At 32.5% G+C, this 18326-nt stretch overlaps 2 protein-coding genes across 14 annotated transcripts in view; one reads left to right on the top strand and one right to left on the bottom strand.

The window, feature by feature from the left end:
• The window catches only part of lap (phosphatidylinositol-binding clathrin assembly protein lap), a 113272-nt gene extending 100629 nt beyond the window's left edge, over window positions 1–12643 (bottom strand). For all 13 annotated transcript variants that reach the window (XM_088269903.1, XM_088269944.1, XM_088269967.1 and 10 more), the window contains exon 1: window positions 12349–12643. In XM_088269903.1, the coding sequence (XP_088126029.1) occupies window positions 12349–12478 (130 nt within the window). In that variant the 5' untranslated portion in view covers window positions 12479–12643. The remainder of the gene's footprint in view (window positions 1–12348) is intronic.
• A 128-nt stretch (window positions 12644–12771) lies between these two features.
• LOC148313031 (putative arginine--tRNA ligase, mitochondrial) lies at window positions 12772–16378 on the top strand. The gene is made up of 5 exons (XM_088270010.1): window positions 12772–12954; window positions 13628–14780; window positions 14922–15417; window positions 15549–15646; window positions 16258–16378. Exons 1-4 carry the CDS (start codon window positions 12919–12921, stop codon window positions 15589–15591), a joined length of 1728 nt encoding a protein of 575 aa, XP_088126136.1. The 5' UTR covers window positions 12772–12918; the 3' UTR covers window positions 15592–15646; window positions 16258–16378.
• The last annotated feature ends 1948 nt before the right edge of the window (window positions 16379–18326 follow it).

Genomic DNA, 18326 nt, shown 5'->3' with positions numbered 1-18326 from the left:
ATATTTTAAGAAAAAATTATCCTCAATATATGTATATTAATACTCCTTTATACATAATTGCGGATTAAAAATTCTCGGTCGGGCTGGGATGTTGTGTCGCAGCGTGCGCATTTTATTAAGTTCCAACTCAATAATATTCACAATAAAATAAATTTCCCAAATTTATGGCGGAAAATGGAAATACAGTTTTCGTAAAAACCTATTGTTTTCGCCCTTACAATATCGGACTCGTCCAACAGCGATGTTGAAAGCGATTGCTTATACATCGCACGAATATGTTTCTTATACTCAAAGTGACGATGAAATTAGAATGTTTAATCGGAGGATGCGCATCGACAGTGAAAACTTCGGGGACGAGCAAATTTCACACAACCTCGACACATTCTTGTGAATCAAAATTTGTTACGTTTTTCGCATATACCAGAAAGAAATACTAATAAGTGATTACTTGAATGTTTTTCGCATATGCTTTGTGGCTCATTTTATAAGCTTGATAAAATAAAACAACTTTGTTTTAACCACTTTTTATTGGTACACCTCTTTCCAACTGGTTACGACAAGAACCTTGCCATTATGCACTAATTCTAATAAAATTATTTTATAACTAATAAGTGACTCTGAAATCTAGATACAGCTTATGCAATGCTGCTTATCATGTTCCTACTCCAACTTTGTAAGTTTTATTCCTACTTGTAGGTGGGTTTATTATTTATGTTTAAAGTTACTATAATATCATGTTATTCCAGGCAAAAACACTCGCTATCTCGTTGAAGGCACGGGTTTAAACAATTCAACGATTCCAAGTTAGCAATGATGTTCCTTAGGCGTATGATTTTAGATCATTGATTTCACATGTGAGTTTACATAAGAAATGAGTGTGGCTCAGTCAGATACGTTTCCATTAATTTATTCGGCAGTCACTTTGTGGTAAAATTTATCCATTTATAATAAATGTTTAATTAATAGTGGTATTTACTGAGTAATTTTTTTTTTAAATAAGAAAAATAAAAAGTATGTTATTTAGGGACCAACCTTATTCATTTATTTTTAACTATACACATCCACCATCAATTTTACGACATATAACCTAAATATGCTACAAATCCTTGTACCTTGAATTTCCTAAAGCAACTATTGTAATACATATTTTATTTATAGTTTCGGCATACAGTTCGTGGTAAGACATGATGGAATTAATAATGAAAACACTTGTTTTTTACCACTAGAGTTATATTTATTTTAACGACTAGTTTCAGAGCTACAAATGCTTCTATCTTCAGGTCTTAGACCCGAAGATGGATGAAGATGCATATGCAGCTTAAATATATTTTTTTATATATTTTTTTATATATTTTTAAAAAATATTTATGATAGATGGTGATACTTGGTGAAATACGAAGGGCATGTGCAGACGCGCGTAATCCGTTAAAAACGACGTTTATCTGAAACATGGTCGGCCAGTCCGATCTGGGGGCGGAAATGCTCTCGCCGCGTGGATGTGAGATAACCGCCAGATAAACACCACTCTCCTCCCTATCGGCTGATACCACCATGACACGGTCCAGACTCGTACAATTAAATTCACGACGACCTTTCAGCGTTAAATTCACACTGATTCCCCCTCAATTAAGAGACAACAAATAATAAGTAAATAATTTGTTAAAGAATCCCGTTTCGGAATACCCCTTTAGAGACATTGAACAGATCAATATATATCGTGATATTGTTCAGCATAGCGGTAGCTCTTCCCACAGGCATAACCATTGGCAAGTTGGTCCTGTATATAAACATAGGAATATAAAACAATCTATGCCGACGCCTTAGGTAACTATCTTAAACATACAGACCGATGGACCGCATAATTTCTGGATTATCGAACGTACCGCGCAACAATCGATAAAAATGCGCAATCAAATACACATTCCTTCTAGTCTCTAAACTATTGTAGCCAAGCATACCAAAGTGAAGTGAAGTATAGCAGTTCTACTGTTTGCTACCTAACTAACCATCACGCCGCTTCCCCGCTGGGAAGTAGGTAGAGAGAATAGAACGCCGAAAAAATACAAATAAATCGTAAATCAAACTTATTGCTTACAGTATCGCATTTTACAAGTAGACAATTGAGAGGCAATTGAGATGGTATGGCACATAGGACGCAGAAAACCTTATCGTATTGTGAACCAGACCTTCGCCTCTTTCACATTCATGCATCTTCTCGTACATGCTCAAGTATTTATAATACTTGATAATGCCAAGTTTTCCTCGGTCTTCCTCTGCTTTTGTTACCAATCACATTCGTCTCATAAATTCGTTTTACTGTTTTTTCCTCACTCACTCGTTCCAAATGACCAAACCGTCTCAACACATCTTTCTTAATTTTATCGATAATCCTTAATCTCAGCTTGCCTTCTTTCCTTTTTTCGCCATTCGAACATCTATCATGCATCGTCTTGCCGCACATCCATCTAAGAGATCGCATATCGAGTACATTCAGTGTACTTTGATCTTTTTTGCCAACTCCATGCTTCACTTTCATACATTAGGGTTGGTACCAGGACCCCATCGTGTACTTCACTTCACTTCAGTACGCAATGAAGTAGACTATAAAATTATTAATTGCAAGTCAGGATCAATCCTTGTCGGATTGGTGGGAATGAAATGGGATAGCGTGATATCAATTTAACAGCGATGAATGTAAAATCGAGGTAGCCTTACGCGGCATTATAGAGCGTGATTGGATGAGTCAATCTTTATGCAAAACGGTTCTAAGAAATTTCAACAATCGTGTGACAAACTGATGATGATAATCATGGACAGGATACTTGTATTTTTATGCACAATATTTTGAGTGTCCAAATCATTGTTCATAAATCTGGGTTTGGCCACTTATATTTTAGTAGAACTTACAATTTGGACACACTCAAAATATTGAGAATAAATGACTGGTCAAAATATATTGATGTTTTCAAGCGTCTCGTAGTCTCGGGAAGAATTTTACATACTATAATTAAAATGTAACTTTGTTTTGAAATCATTATAAATATTTTATTATAACTTAATTATAATGTCTACCGATTTGCTTCGAAATCGGTAGACATTATATTTAAGTTATAGTAAAATATTTTTAGTGATTTTACAACAAAGTTACAAAAAATCACAAAGTTAGTGCTTCAAATATAAATTATAATTTTACATACATTTTGTAAAAGTCTGTTTTTTTTTAAACTTATTTAACTCAAGTATAGATGGTACCAAGAGCTATTTGTCATGTGAAAGAAGGTGTCAACTGAAGCATATAAGTTTACAACATCCGAAATTTTAGTAGTGCGGTTGTCAATCATGGGTAGAATGGTGAATTTTACACGTTTATCAGATAATCACTTAAATCAGGTAATACTTAATGACAGGTCGTATGCCCGGTGAATATCCAGACTTCCATATTCTTCTTCATTTATGTTGAGAATAGAAAATAAAAGAATTTTCTTAAATTAAACTTGTCGCTTATATCATCACATTTTATCAATTAGGCAATTGAGATGGTATGGGCACTTTGAACGCAGAGAACCTGATCATATTGTGAAATAGGTAATCGCCATAGATCATCCTCGAAAGACATCTAAAGGAAGAAGAAAGAATTCACGGTTGCTGCAGAAAGAAAATATGATCCCAAGGCATGGCCTAGGTGAAGTTGTCCATGACAGAAGGATCTACAACCTGAGGACGAGGAGAGCTGATTCCAACAGTCTAAAAAGACGATTACTTGGGTTCGATTCAGGAAGAAGAAGATGAAGACTATCGCATTTTATCAATAAAATGAGCTATGAAATTTTCATTTTACTGTGCCGCTCCACGCTGAACGCAACTGCACATGCCATTTAATGCACTTTAGTCATCCTCCAAACCTCTCGAGTAATGTACAACACAGTAATAAACAACAGCAGTAATTGAGCCGATAATAATGTCGTAAATACAAAGCATTGTACCTATGCACGTATGGTAATTTCTAGTGTCGGCGCATAAAAAACAAACAAAACGTCGTTAGCGATAAACAAGCCCGTTAATAATAGACGTAGTAATTCTTAAAATACGGCAGCGTCTTCAATGAATGTTTTGGCATGTTACCTCCAAGAAATGCGAGCGTATTCTATGAGCCAACACGAATCAAAACAATACAAAGCTTCCATCTATTTCGAACATTGGATGCGAGTCAAACAACTTAGGGGAACTATTACAGACTGGTCTGATGATGTCGGTAACGACGAAACCCGGTCGCTGGTCAAATAAAAATAAAGTGGAAAAGCTAAAAATATTGGTTTTAAAGTAATAATATATTATGATGACGTTATTATTTTATTATACAATTCCCATCTTAAAAAAATAATAAAAACCGAATGAGGGAAGTATGAAGGGGGCTCGTCTTCATAACAAGACAAGGTCAAATTTTAAAGGCGATTGTGAATGCGCGCAATGATATGGTTGTCATCGAAGAAAATCGATAGTATAAAATACTTATGTATGCCTGAATATGTACATTATGTACCCTATATGTATAGGGAATGTACAAGTTGACCTAATAATGGGTCTCAGGGCCATTCGATTCATATCCACTAATTATGACGTACATTATCACATACATACCATACATGTATCAGTAGCGCATCAACTGTATATTAGATACCATACAAAAAGACTATCCATGTAAACAACGGAATTTTTCCAATTACGGCTTAAAGATACTTTTAAAAAAATTGAAAAAAATGTACTACGGTGGTGAAAGATGATCAATTATAACTCGTACTAGTACTTTGACTATGGTTTATTATAAATAAGTATAGCTAGGTAGCTCTAAGTGAGTGGCTGGTTTTAGGGGAGACAAATCTAGAATTCGCTTGCCAGACTTTACGGGTATGCCCACGATTGCGGATGTGTCGTTGTACCCTCATGTCACCAACATACCCACATTCCTTACAAAAAACATAAAATAATTCAAATTTTAGAGTACAGTACAATTATCCGGATATTCAAAAATGAAATGCATACCCTATATGCTTAAAAATAAATTTTGGTACGACTTGGTATGCATTTTAGGAATTTTTAATAAAGTTTTCTTTCTGGTCTGTGCTACCGGAAATTAATGAAATTAATGTGAACTAATGAAATTAATGTGAATCCAACAGAATCAGGTTGATTAATGAAATTAAATTAAAATGAATTAATAAAAATTAATGAAATTAATATGAAAAATTAAGAAAATAATGAATAAAATTAATGCGAAATTAATTAAATTAATGATAACCCAACTGTGTCGGGTTGTGGTCCCGTGGTTAGTGTCGCGGACTCTTAAATCAGAGTTTCTCGGTTCGAAACCCTGTACCGCAACTTGATACCTTTTTCTAATAATGAGCCGCTTAGGCTCACAGAAATAGTATGAAGTTGAAATTTTTGTGAAAATAATAAAAACACAAATATTTCTCTTTAAAAAAAAATTGTGAAATTAATACGGAAGTATTGTTTTAGCAAATGGTTGTTCGAATGTCGTAAGTTGTAATTTGTAGGTATGTATAAAAATAGGGGTATTACTTAAGAGCCTTAAATACATGACCTCGTACGACCTACCGCAGCGGAGGGATGTTAGACCCCGCCAAGGCAGCGAAGGGGATGAAAGAGGGGCGGTATGGGGAAGGGGGGCGAGCGGAAGTGCGCGTGCGCCAGCATCGACCGCTAATATCTTCACTCCCCGATAGTACTCACGAAAAAAAGCGAGTGTTTTTGCCTAGAATTTTCACTCATGAATTACATGAAATTATAGTAACTTTAAACATATGGTAAAGAATAAATCCACTCACGAGTAGGCATAAGCTATGAAATTATAAACTTGAAGCCTGAGTAGGGACATGATAAACGGTGTTGCATAAGCCGTAGCTAGATTTCAGTCACTTGGACGTTAGGTAATTTAAAAAAAACTCACGGAAAAAAACAAATCGTCATAACAATATATTGTACTATTATTAATAACCTATGCATAAAACTAACTGACTAATTAACTAACTGTAATGCCGCTTCCCCGTAGGAGTAGGCAAAGAGAATAGAACGCTATACCAATCTCTTTGCCTCTTCCACATTCATGCATCTCCTCATACATACCCGTCGATTATTCCAACTCCTGACCTGACCACTATTAAGTATTTGAAATACTTGATCATGCAAAGTTTTCCTCGAACTTCCTCTGCTTCTATTTCCGACTACGTTCGCCTCATAAGTTTGTTATGCCGTTCTTTTTCTTTTCCACCTTTCTTTATTTTATCGAAAATGCTGTTCTCAGTCTTGTATTATCTTCTTATATCACCATTCGAACGTCTATCTCACGTCAATTTGCCACACATTCGTCCGATAAAACGCATTTCGACTGCATTTAGTGTACTTTCATCCTTATTTTGCCACCTCCACGCATCACTTCCATACATTAGGGTTGAAACCAGGACTCTGTTGTGTACTTCCAGTTTAGCTTTCACTGATTGGTTTTTATTTGCCATAACGGATTTCAATGCACCATTTATTCGGTTCCCAGCATTCACTCTCCATTTTATATCTTTATGAATACATCCATCGATAAAAAACATACCTCGAAATGCAGTCGAAATGCGATCTCGCGAAGAATGTGCGACAAAACGATGTATGATAGATGTTCGAATAGTGAAATAAGGAAGGAATGCAAAGCTGAGATAAGCATTATTGATAAAATTAAGAAAGGTGTGTTGAGATGGTTTGGACATGTAGAACGAATGAGTGAGGAAAGAACGGTAAAACAAATTTATGAGGCGAATGTAATTGGGAATAGGAGCAGAGGAAGAACGAGAAAAACATGTCACGATCAGGTATGCCAAATACTTGAAAGTGGTCAGGTTAGAAGTCGAAATAATCGGCGGGTATGTATGAGGAGATGCATGAACGTGGAAGAGGCGAAGAATGTTTACAAAGATAGAGTGGAGTGGCGTTCTTTTTTCTCTGCCTACCCCTGCGGGAAGCGGCGTGGTGGTTAGTTAGTTAAAAAATGTACCTTCTTAATATACAAAATCATCGACGTGTTCTAAAATTTCCCAATTTACTATTACACATCGCTCACTCCTTTCAAGAACGTCATAAATCAAAAAACTTGAATTTTCAGGAGAACGTTTTTAAAGTTTAAAAATATCATACAATGTATTAAAAATAAATATCAAGCCACTTATTGAACTTTTTACTGTGCAACAGATCTTTTCAGGTAAAACCTGAATGATTTTTCTCCGTTTGAAAAATATTTAGTATATTTTAAAAAACAATGAAAAAATACCTTTTCTTCAAAATGCAAAAATAACATTTTCTGCCCTGTAGCGGGTAAATATTAATAAAAAAATATCCCTCTTTTGCTAGGATATAGTATATTTTCTGAGCATTCCGAAAACATCCGCAACTGAAAATCGTCGATTTTTTATTTATGACGTTCTTGAAAGGAGTGAGCGACATGCGCTTCTACATTTATCTCTTAAAAAAAACATGACTTTGTATTTACCACGCATAATTGTATTTAAGTACATTTATATTTTTGCCTCGTTTTTTTAGAAATCATATAAGTAAAGCGCCCTTGAGCGCGTTTTTTTTTTAAATATAACATTGGTTTACAATTCTATTATTTTTAATCAGAGAATTCACTAACCACATGTTTTCTCTGGGGAATGAAATTATTGGGAAGGAAACCATGAAATATACAACAGAATTCCCAGGCGAATCGGAAAAATGATTGGATTTCTCTGGTAATGGTAATGTTTGTGTATTTTCTTTATTTCATTTTCATGTTTTATACTTCGCTACCCATCTAATTCATTACCAGATAATATAAGGGTTGAAAGCAAAAACAAAACAACTACAAAAAAAAACAAATTATGCAGTGACTTATTTACTTGGAATTTAGCAACAGACTGTTAACAAAATGCTTCAAATACACACTTGTTTCAAATGTTAGATTTTAATTTCGGTTCTGCATTTATTATTAAGCAATGCAATTTATTCCGATAACTTTTATGACGTCAACTCGTAATTTTTCGATATATGATGATAATTTTATGATTGAAATTAATACCTTCATATTATCTCATTTCGACATAGAACGTAAAAAAATAATGACTTTTTCGAGCGTAAATTTCAGTGTAAATGTTTACAATATAGAATTTCTCATATTAATTGGCTTATGTCATTAAAAAGTCGATAAAATCGTTATCTTAAGAGAAAATTTGCGGAACATAAATAATAATGCTTTTTTTAAGTATTCGACAAAATAAGTTGGAAAAATCATCGCGCTTTCTGTTATTGATAGAACGTTCTCGAGTTTAGAATTCTTTTACAATCTACCCCATCCAGGAGTTTTGAGTTGTAGAAATTTCTGGGCATTATTTTATTCGTTCATGCTTTACCATGTTACAGGGTTTCTACAAAATTACCAAGTTTGTAATAAATTTAATTTTAATTTGAAATATTTAGGGACAACATTGCTAGGGGAGATAAGTACTATTGCAGCAATCATAAAAGGCAAAATAGAGGGTCGACGAGGTGTGGGCAGAAGGCAGATCTCCTGACTCCGGAATATACGAGATAAAACGGGGATCAGGACCGTCGAGGCGCTGTTTAGAGCTGCCCAAGACAAGGACAATTACTCTAATGTGATAGTCGACGTCAGGGGGACCTGACATCATACAAACAGAAGAAGAAGAAGAGACAACATTAACGGTAGAATATATCACCAAATATAAATAAATAAAATGTAAATATGGACGAAGGTATTTGAAAAAGAAAATTTTCAAAATAAGAAAACAATGTACTCGTTTATAAAATGTCGTTTATTAAAGCTTTTTTAGGTAAATAAAATTTAAAAAAAAAAACATTAATTAATTTCATAATTAACATACTTAAATTAATTTTCGTATGGCTCGGCAAAATTTAGAAAATTATTTTTTTATTAAATAATTAACATAATAAATAGTTCTACGAAATTTCGGCTGTGTTACGGTATACGAGTTAATTAATTATAATATTTTAAGTAAATTTCAACAAAGTACTAATATAAAATATAAATAGTATAGATACACCCATAAACAGCGAATGGGTTACGAGTATGCATATAAAATACAAGCATGAGAAATTCCCGGCTGGAATGATTAAGTCAACAATAATTATACTATGAATCATTTAACACGTCATTTTTTAAGAATAATAAAAAAAAACTGTTCCAAGAAAAGAAAAAAAAACAAGTCAGTTTGCAGTTATCCTGTGTTTGATCAGGAGAGCCGCTCACCTGTCTCCCTCTCGCACCTGACGACGAGCATAAGCGCGTCTGTTCCGCTCGCTACCCCGCACCTGTATAACGAGTTTCCGCCAGTCGAGGTGACGCGAGAGCCACCGCAGAAAAAGGTGCAAACTGATCAAGAAAAATAATACACCGGCGAAGTCAATCGTGAGTCATTTTTCATAAGGTGTTCTGAAATTAGCCGGTGTTTCGATTTCGCGGTCCGTACTACAAACATGCTTCGAATATTTGTAACGTCCTTTTTTTTATAATAACTGTCAGAGAGGCTATTTTAACATTTTGGTAAAATGGATAAATTGAAAAATAACCAAATTATAATTTCTCATTATAATTCTTATTATTCTATCTTATCATCATTGTCAACCTATCGATCAATTCTATCAAATTTTCATCAAAATTTCTTTCTATAATCTATTTTTTTAATATTTATATTGATTTATAACAATAAACTCGTCAATGTACTCATACCTATATTGTACAACAACTTATCAAATAAGTTCACAACATTCTTGGGTGTGACGAAATCTTTGTTCACGAATCTGGGTTTCTCCATATGGGAGTTATTTTTATATTTTTACATTAGATGAAGAGGAAGATGGAAGTCTGGGTATTTACAGGGCTTATGACCAGCGTCATAACCAACCTATAACAGGACTTACATATTCCTCTTCATCTATGTTGAGATGTCAACATATGAAATAAATAATTACTTACATGGCTGTTATCATCGAATGGAACAAGGACTATCTTAGTACTGCCATTCATTAGTTTAAAAAAAATCGATTTGACTGTACGTACATTTAATTATGACAAATTTACTTTCGTAAAAATACTAAATTCGAGACCCCTATCCATACCCAAATGGTGAAAAGGGCACCGTATTGGACCGATGCGGTGTTAATTTAGTCATTCTTATTTAAAAAGGGAGGCATTACACCTGAGGGGAGTTTGAATATATCGTAGTCATACAGGAGAAAGTGACCAAGTGCATTTTTTTACAAAAACGTGATCATTGACTATTTGATATCTTACTAGATTAATATTGCCCTGAAAAAATCCCAAAGGATTTTAAACTTGGAGGTATAATATATTGACTTGTTAGAAATGACTAACTGCATTGATGTTTATTTTCTTGCCAAGCAAAAGTGACTTAATGGCCCTCCTGAACATTTTACGTTTTGGTAGTCTCCTGTACGACTACGATATGTAAATGGGATACAGATAAAATGGGTGCAGAAGCTGAGTGTATGTTACTACCATATGGGAAAATAAATACAGAAGAAAAATGAAAATAGCAGCAATGTCTAGGGCACTCGAGGTTGGATACCCGAACTCGTACTGGCTCTTAAAATATTTTATTTGGATATAGCTCGTTTCGAACAGACACTCCTCATATTTAAGTAGGTTAAAACTTACATCACTATGTACGATCAAAATATTATTTAAATTATGAAGTTTATTAGCCGATAAGTAAAAAATAATGTGATAAATATTTTAAAACACTAAATTAGGACATGATATATTTTTTAAGTAGGTTCCGATCAATGTATTGGATAAATTATATTATAATATGATAATCATTTAAAAACAAGACAATTCAATGAAAATGAAATTGCCTAAATTAAAAAAATTAATTTGGTTAGTATTTTCGTGATTTTTTTGAAAGCATATGCTACCACGTAATACTAGTGTTGCAAACATCAGACGGTTAACTAAAAAAATGCAGCAATATTGTTGAAATGAAAATATAAGGACACCAAATCGTCAATAGTTAGATATCACTATGAATACATTATCGTAATAAAAGAGGAAGGATCATTAAAATATAAATTGTCACATTGTTCTTATTAGGTGTTTTATTACGACCAGGGTTGGGCTGCAAGGGGCTCGGAGGGCCTCGCGCAAGCCCCTCGTTAAATTTGACTTGGGCCGGCGAGCCCCATGTTAAATTAAGAGAAATCATTATTCTCTGATCAGTAATCTAACATACAAAAGTCATTTTGTCACTTTGTCGTTTGATGTGCATACTAAGTATTTTTTTCTTATTTTTAATTATTATGTATTTTGGATAGTTAAAACCAAACCATGCCCTCCCCCCACCCCCTTCGCCTGCAAGCCATTGTTAAAAAATTGGCAGCCCACCGCTGATTAAAGACATTTTTATTTTACCATATAAAAATATTACAACAACGTACTTTCAATAATAAAAATAATATTTTCGTCGACTATTTTAGAATATACCTGCCGAATCAATTGAGGACCACTTTCCTCGGAGACGACAGATTAGTTATATGTATAAACGTAAAATTAGGACAACCAAAATTTGTATTTTAAAGAGTTTTTGCTTGTGAAATAATATGCGCAATACGAATGGAGAATACATAGTTATAATACTGTTTTCTTGTTATCTAAGTCTTCAATAAAAGCAAATGTGTTGTTTGTATTTTTCACGAAAATCTTACGATTTTCCGTTTGAACGTTATATGCATAGGTCGGTAAGATTTTGATTGCAATTAAATCCACGTGATTATCTGAAGCATTCATAATTTATTATTGTCACATATTTTTTTCAAATTGATTATCAAAAGGGAGTGGTTGGTTTGTGATCTGCTTTTCGTTGCATTCGTGCCCAAATATTGACTGAAATACCAACAAATTTTATAGGAAATGTTGAGGTGTGTGTGGAATGTCTCTTGGCTTAAATTGAGCAATAATTAATGAAACATAGGACATGAATATTATTATTCTGGTAGAAATAGAGTAAAAAAAGTAAAAGGTAAAACACCAGATGTTATTTGTAAAGAGTAAATTAAGCGTAACTTTGATTCAGTTTTAAAATAGTATAAAGCCGAAATCGGAGAAAGAACTTATGGCAAAGTGACATTGTTTCTAGTTAAGTCGAATTATATGAGGTCAAGGATAGATCGATACATTTCGTGAAAACTGTAAAATGAAAGGTATAAACAAGGCGAATTCTAGACATTATTTAATATTGCGAAAACATTACTTACAATCTAAATGTTTCTTTTTGGGTCCTATCATTTCCTCCGTGGTGGCTTTGCATACTGATTTAGCCAACCCCTGGCCGGCTATGCTGTGCCTCGCCGCTAACAATCTGTCGTTTATAGTCTGCCCAGCCATTTTTTACACTAATTCTTTACATACACTATTCACTATTTACACTAATCGGGGTACGGCGACCCCTTTATCACAATATTTCCCACAGCACAATCACCACTCGCGAAAACTCGACAATGACAGGTCAGCTGTGACACTAGCGCCGGACCGAGCTGAACTTGCCGAACTAAAATGTAAGATGGCGGTCTTGCGCAGCTGTGACGTCAAAGTTCAAGCGAGCGACCGTATTATTTTAGAAATGATAGTTGCTTGTTAGAAAAAATATTGTGAAGTTTGAATAAATTGCACGATACATCTTTTTCACCTGTTATCCGTATCCTCTGTTTTAAATCGTAATACATTTTTTCAATCATTAAAAAATTAAGAGTGGGCGTGTCGCAGTTATATACTCTTGTAATAAAAACTATTACATGATTCAAAAATTTGAATGATCACTGTGCACAATGTCAACCAGAGTAAAAAATCATATTATAACACAGGTAACAATATTTTTTATCGGAAATCATTGAGCTATCAATTCCGGCACTCAAAATTGATCATAACCCCAAAAACATTTTTCATGTGTTTTGATGTTTCATATATCTAACCATGTACATATTCAATCCCGCAAACCGGTAGGTAAGAACTGTTTTTTTTTTTTTTGAGAACAATTATTTTAGCCTCCGCACCCAAATGGTGCATAGGGCGCCGTATTCGATAGATGGGTCTAAAATTGTTTATTAATTATATATACATTCTTTAAGCTTAGTAGATGATCCAAATAAGGTTAATAAAATGTAATGCAGATAGTATTTTTACCATGGAATAAATAACATATTGAATATGTAATCTTTTCTAAGCCTGTACAAAATAATATCCAATTAAATGACACCTTGAGATTGAATTATATGAGTCTTGTTTTATTTTGAGTCATTGCGAAGATATCACCACTGTGTTTCCAGCTCTATCAATAATAAAAATAGTTTGATGAATATGTAAACATGTTTTTTCATGCAAGGACCTCAATAAGAAAAGCTAACAATTCCAAACACTGACTTCAAGCATTTTTCAATATTTTTTTGTCTTTTGTAGCATATTAGATATCTCAGTATAACCAAAACATTCTTGAAGTAGTCAAGTAGTTGTAAAATAACTTTATATTTTCACCAACAGGTGTCTCATCTCTGTGGTAATGGAAATCAGTACAACATTGGAATGAAATCAGCTTATCGGATATTACCAAATAAAAACAATGCATCATTTAAAGTGCATTTGCCATTCAAGGATTTGAAATCAATTAAAGAGTTCATTAACTCGGTTAATTTGAAATCCCTAGATTCAATCAAAACTGTTCATGAAAATCATAACAAAGGTTTCAGAGGTGTAGATTTTGAAATAGACAATCACTTCTTTGTACAAAGTACATTGAATGATTTGATAAATCCCCTAGTAGAAGAGCCAAAACAACCAAAAAAAATTGTCATCGATTACAGCTCCCCAAATATTGCTAAACCATTTCATGTGGGACATTTACGCTCTACTATTATTGGTAACTTCATTGGAAATATCAATACATACCTTGGTGAAAAAGTTGTCGGTATAAATTATTTGGGTGACTGGGGAACTCAATTTGGATTATTGCAAGTTGGCGTACACCTGTCCAACTACACCGATGAACAAATCAAAGAAAATCCAATCCAATTACTTTACAACGCATATGTCAAAGCAAACACATTTGCAGAAACTGATAGTGCCATTAGTGACAGAGCAAAACACGCATTTACGCAAATGGAAAACGGGCATCTTGAAGATATTACTAAATGGCAAATGTATAAACAATACACTATTGATGAATTAAAAGGAATGTATAAAAGATTGGGTGTTACTTTTGATGAATATCACTGGGAATCAATGTACAGTTACAAACAAATACAAGAAATTATAGCAGATTTAGAAAACCGAAAGATTATCCAAACTGATGAAACTGGTAAAAAGTTTGCATCTGTGATTGGTAGGAAAGTAACTGTACTCAAAAGTGATGGATCCACATTGTACTTAACTCGGGATATAGCTGCTGTGCTTGATAGATTTCAGCGGTATTCGTTTGACCAAATGCTCTATGTTGTTGATAATGCCCAAACAGACCACTTCAGATCACTGATTGCAATCATAGACCAAATGAATGTTCCTTTCAAAAATTCATGCAGGCATGTTAAATTTGGTCGCGTTAAAGGGATGAGTACGAGAAAGGGAAACATTGTTTTTCTTAAGGACATATTAAATGAAGCGAGAGATAAAATGCAACAACAGCAAATCGACTCACTTAGTAAGTAAACTTTATTATTTTTATAATGATTTCGCCCTATTTCAATTAGATCCATAATGTTCACTTAAACTCCCGCTAGTTTAAACTTTCTAATCTATGTAAAAGTGTGCTTCTCTCACCATCATTTAATTTAATTTACAGCCACAAAAGCGAGTTTGGACGATGAAGAAATCACAGATACATTAGGAACTACAGCAGTTATCATAAATGATTTGAAACAGCATAGGCACAATGATTATGAATTCTCTTGGGAGAATGCATTACGAAGCACTGGAGATACTGGAATAAGACTTCAATATCTTCACTGTCGTCTTTGGAATATAGAACAAAATGCCGGAGTCCAAATACCATCCATCTGTAAGCCTGAGTTTATCCAAGAACCAGAAGCTTTGATGCTGGTTAATGAATTGGCGAGGTTCAATGATATTTTGGAAAGGTCAAGAGATGAAATGGAAGCGTACATTTTAGTGATGTATTTGTTTAGAGTGAGCAGTTTTGTGAATAAAGCAATCAAGGCACTCCAAGTAAAAGGACAAGATAAGGACTTAGGAGAGCAACGTTTATTATTATTCCATGCTGCAAGAATAGTTATGAAATCTGGTCTCCAAATATTAGGAGTTAAACCCCTGAATCAAATGTAATACTTCTTTCAACAATTAAATAAAAAATACTGTTGTTTATATTTTACATATCCATAAATCATGCTTATTATATAATATATAGAAAAACCTTTTTATAAATCCTTCTTTTATTTTAATCTCTTTTCAGTGGTAAATCAATTCAGGGTATGAAAAGGAAACTCCTGTTCTAACTAATGTTTGTACTATTCTGCCCTTCAGCTTTATCAAACCTCTCATTTCTATACAGTAAGTGTATTGAAATTACTACTTAATAATTTCAGAAACATAATATTTAATATCATTATATTACAAGGGATATATTAAATCCTATCCGCTCCTTAGGTGGAGCATATGGAGTCCATAAACTGTCTCCAGGCTTTTCTGTCCGCTGCCAGCTCCCTTGCATCCTCCCAAGTCAGATCCGCGTCCCGAAGTTCTGACGAGAACTGCCAACGAATTGTCATCAGTGGTCGTCCTGGGCGGCGCGAACCTGATGCCTTGTAAAAGAGGCAAGCTTGATTAAGGCTCTCAGGAGGCATGCGGAGTACATGGCCAAGCCAACTGAATCGCCTTTTCTTGATGACAGTTGTAACCAAGATTTGCTGCATCCTACGCCTTATTATCTGCGTTCTCTAGGTCGCAGAATTTCCGGGAGGGAGAGATGGTTTTACCTCGGTCAGATGTTAATGTCTTTCGAAGAATGAAATCCATGAGGATGATAAATAGAAATGGCGCAAGGACGCAGCCTTGTCTGACTCCGGGTGAGACCCCAAACCAATCCGTGACAACATCGTCAACTCTCATACGGCATTCACTATTGAGGTGAAGGGACTTAATTAGCTCCTCTAATTTTGCAGGTACCCCGTAAGCTTGCCTGTGCGGACTATCAAATGCTTTCTCATAGTCTACAAAACACATCGCCAGAGAACTGTTACAGGGGATACTGGTAAATAATTTAACAACGGTTTAAATTGTTTACCATATTATTTTTAATGGGATTTTTATTTGTCATGTAGCCATTTTATACTTGGCAAAATATATTTGTTTGCCTTTACGTATCGATTTAAATTATATTATTTTAAAACTATTTTCTCTTATATAATTATTATTCCATAATACAATTTTATAAGCAATTTCATTAGATATTATTAAATAACATTGCTTTTGAACACATTATGTATCACTCAATTTTGGGTGCTTTGCCAATAAAAAAAAAAATGAAAACATACCAAAAAAAAATTATGATTAAAGGTAAATAATTATAACCCAAAGGGACTGCATCAGAATAATGCGGTGTTAACTTAATCATTATTACATGACGCCAGGTGATCAGTCCTATGCATCAGATACCAGGTCAGAATAATATGACATGAATAGAACCTCTCTGGGAGCCAAATCTGAGGCGTCCAGCGTTTTCCCAAATATTTATTATACTTTTATACTATGTGAGCCCAAAAGCAAAACCTAGCGATAAAAGTTATAAGCACATAAATGATTTTTATGCTATAAGAACATTTCATTAATTGATTCAGCAGTCATTTTGTAGTAATGTTTATCCTATATCAATTTAAATTTTCCTTGTTATATGCAGTCAAACTTGACTAAAGAGACCGGATTAAAGTTCTGACATTTTACCCCTACGTGAAAAAAGCATATAAATGAAGGAGAAAAATGACCCAGTCCTTTGGGCTGTCTTATGTCTAGGTTTGACTGTACCATTTTTTCATAAAATTTATTGAGACATGTGTTTAAATGCAATCCGCACTGTTATATGAAAATGATCCAGAATGCATCAAAACCAGTGTCACAAGAGATTTAAAAATAACATTTACCATGTCAATTTTAAATTTTAAATACTTTTGATCAAATTGAAGCATTTTTTAATAAGTATATGGCAAAATAAATATATGGATACCGAAATAACATTCAATACAAATATCCAAATACACATTACATGGTTTTATAGATTTATGTAATTTTTTAAAGAAAAATAATACATTACATTTAATGCCTAGACTTTATTTTTAAAGCACTTACAATAGGCAATAACATAAATTGGCTTCTGTTCCATATTATGTATACTAAAATTATTATGCAGGTAAGATTTTATTTAAATATATAGATTAAAACACAAACTTATTAAGACTTATTCATTCATATTAAAATTTAGTATTCAAATACCACTAAAACACAATATTTTATTCCATTTATCCTAGTTATATATGCAATAGATTTCAGAATAAGTAACATATCAATTTTGATTCTTAATTTCAACATAAAACATGAAAAATGTTCTTACATTCTATTGTTTTTTTTTGTAAAAAAATATTTTTCTAAATATATATATATATATATATATATATATATATATAAATATATATATATATATATATATATATATATATATATATATATATATATATATATATATATATATATATATATATATATATATATATGTATATATATATGTATATATATATATATATATATATATATATATATATATATATATATATATATATATATATATATATATATATATATATATATATATATATATATATATATATATATATATATATATATAAATATATATATATATATATATATATATATATATATTATATATATATATATATATATATATATATATATATATATATATATATATATATATATATATATATATATATATATATATATATATATATATATATATATATATATTTATATATATATATATATATATATATATATATATATATATATATATATATATATATATATATATAATATATATATATATATAAATATATATATATATATATATATATATATATATATACATATATTTATATATATATATATATATATATATATATATATATATATATATATATATATATATATATATATATATATA

The sequence above is a fragment of the Brachycentrus maculatus genome, unplaced genomic scaffold, assembly GCF_059751285.1.
Source record: "Brachycentrus maculatus isolate JH-2025_06_01 unplaced genomic scaffold, ASM5975128v1 h1tg000026l, whole genome shotgun sequence".
In the NCBI taxonomy this organism is placed as follows: domain Eukaryota; kingdom Metazoa; phylum Arthropoda; class Insecta; order Trichoptera; family Brachycentridae; genus Brachycentrus; species Brachycentrus maculatus.
The sequence above is the reverse complement of the archived record's forward strand: the minus strand, read 5'-3'. Positions and strand labels throughout refer to the sequence as shown.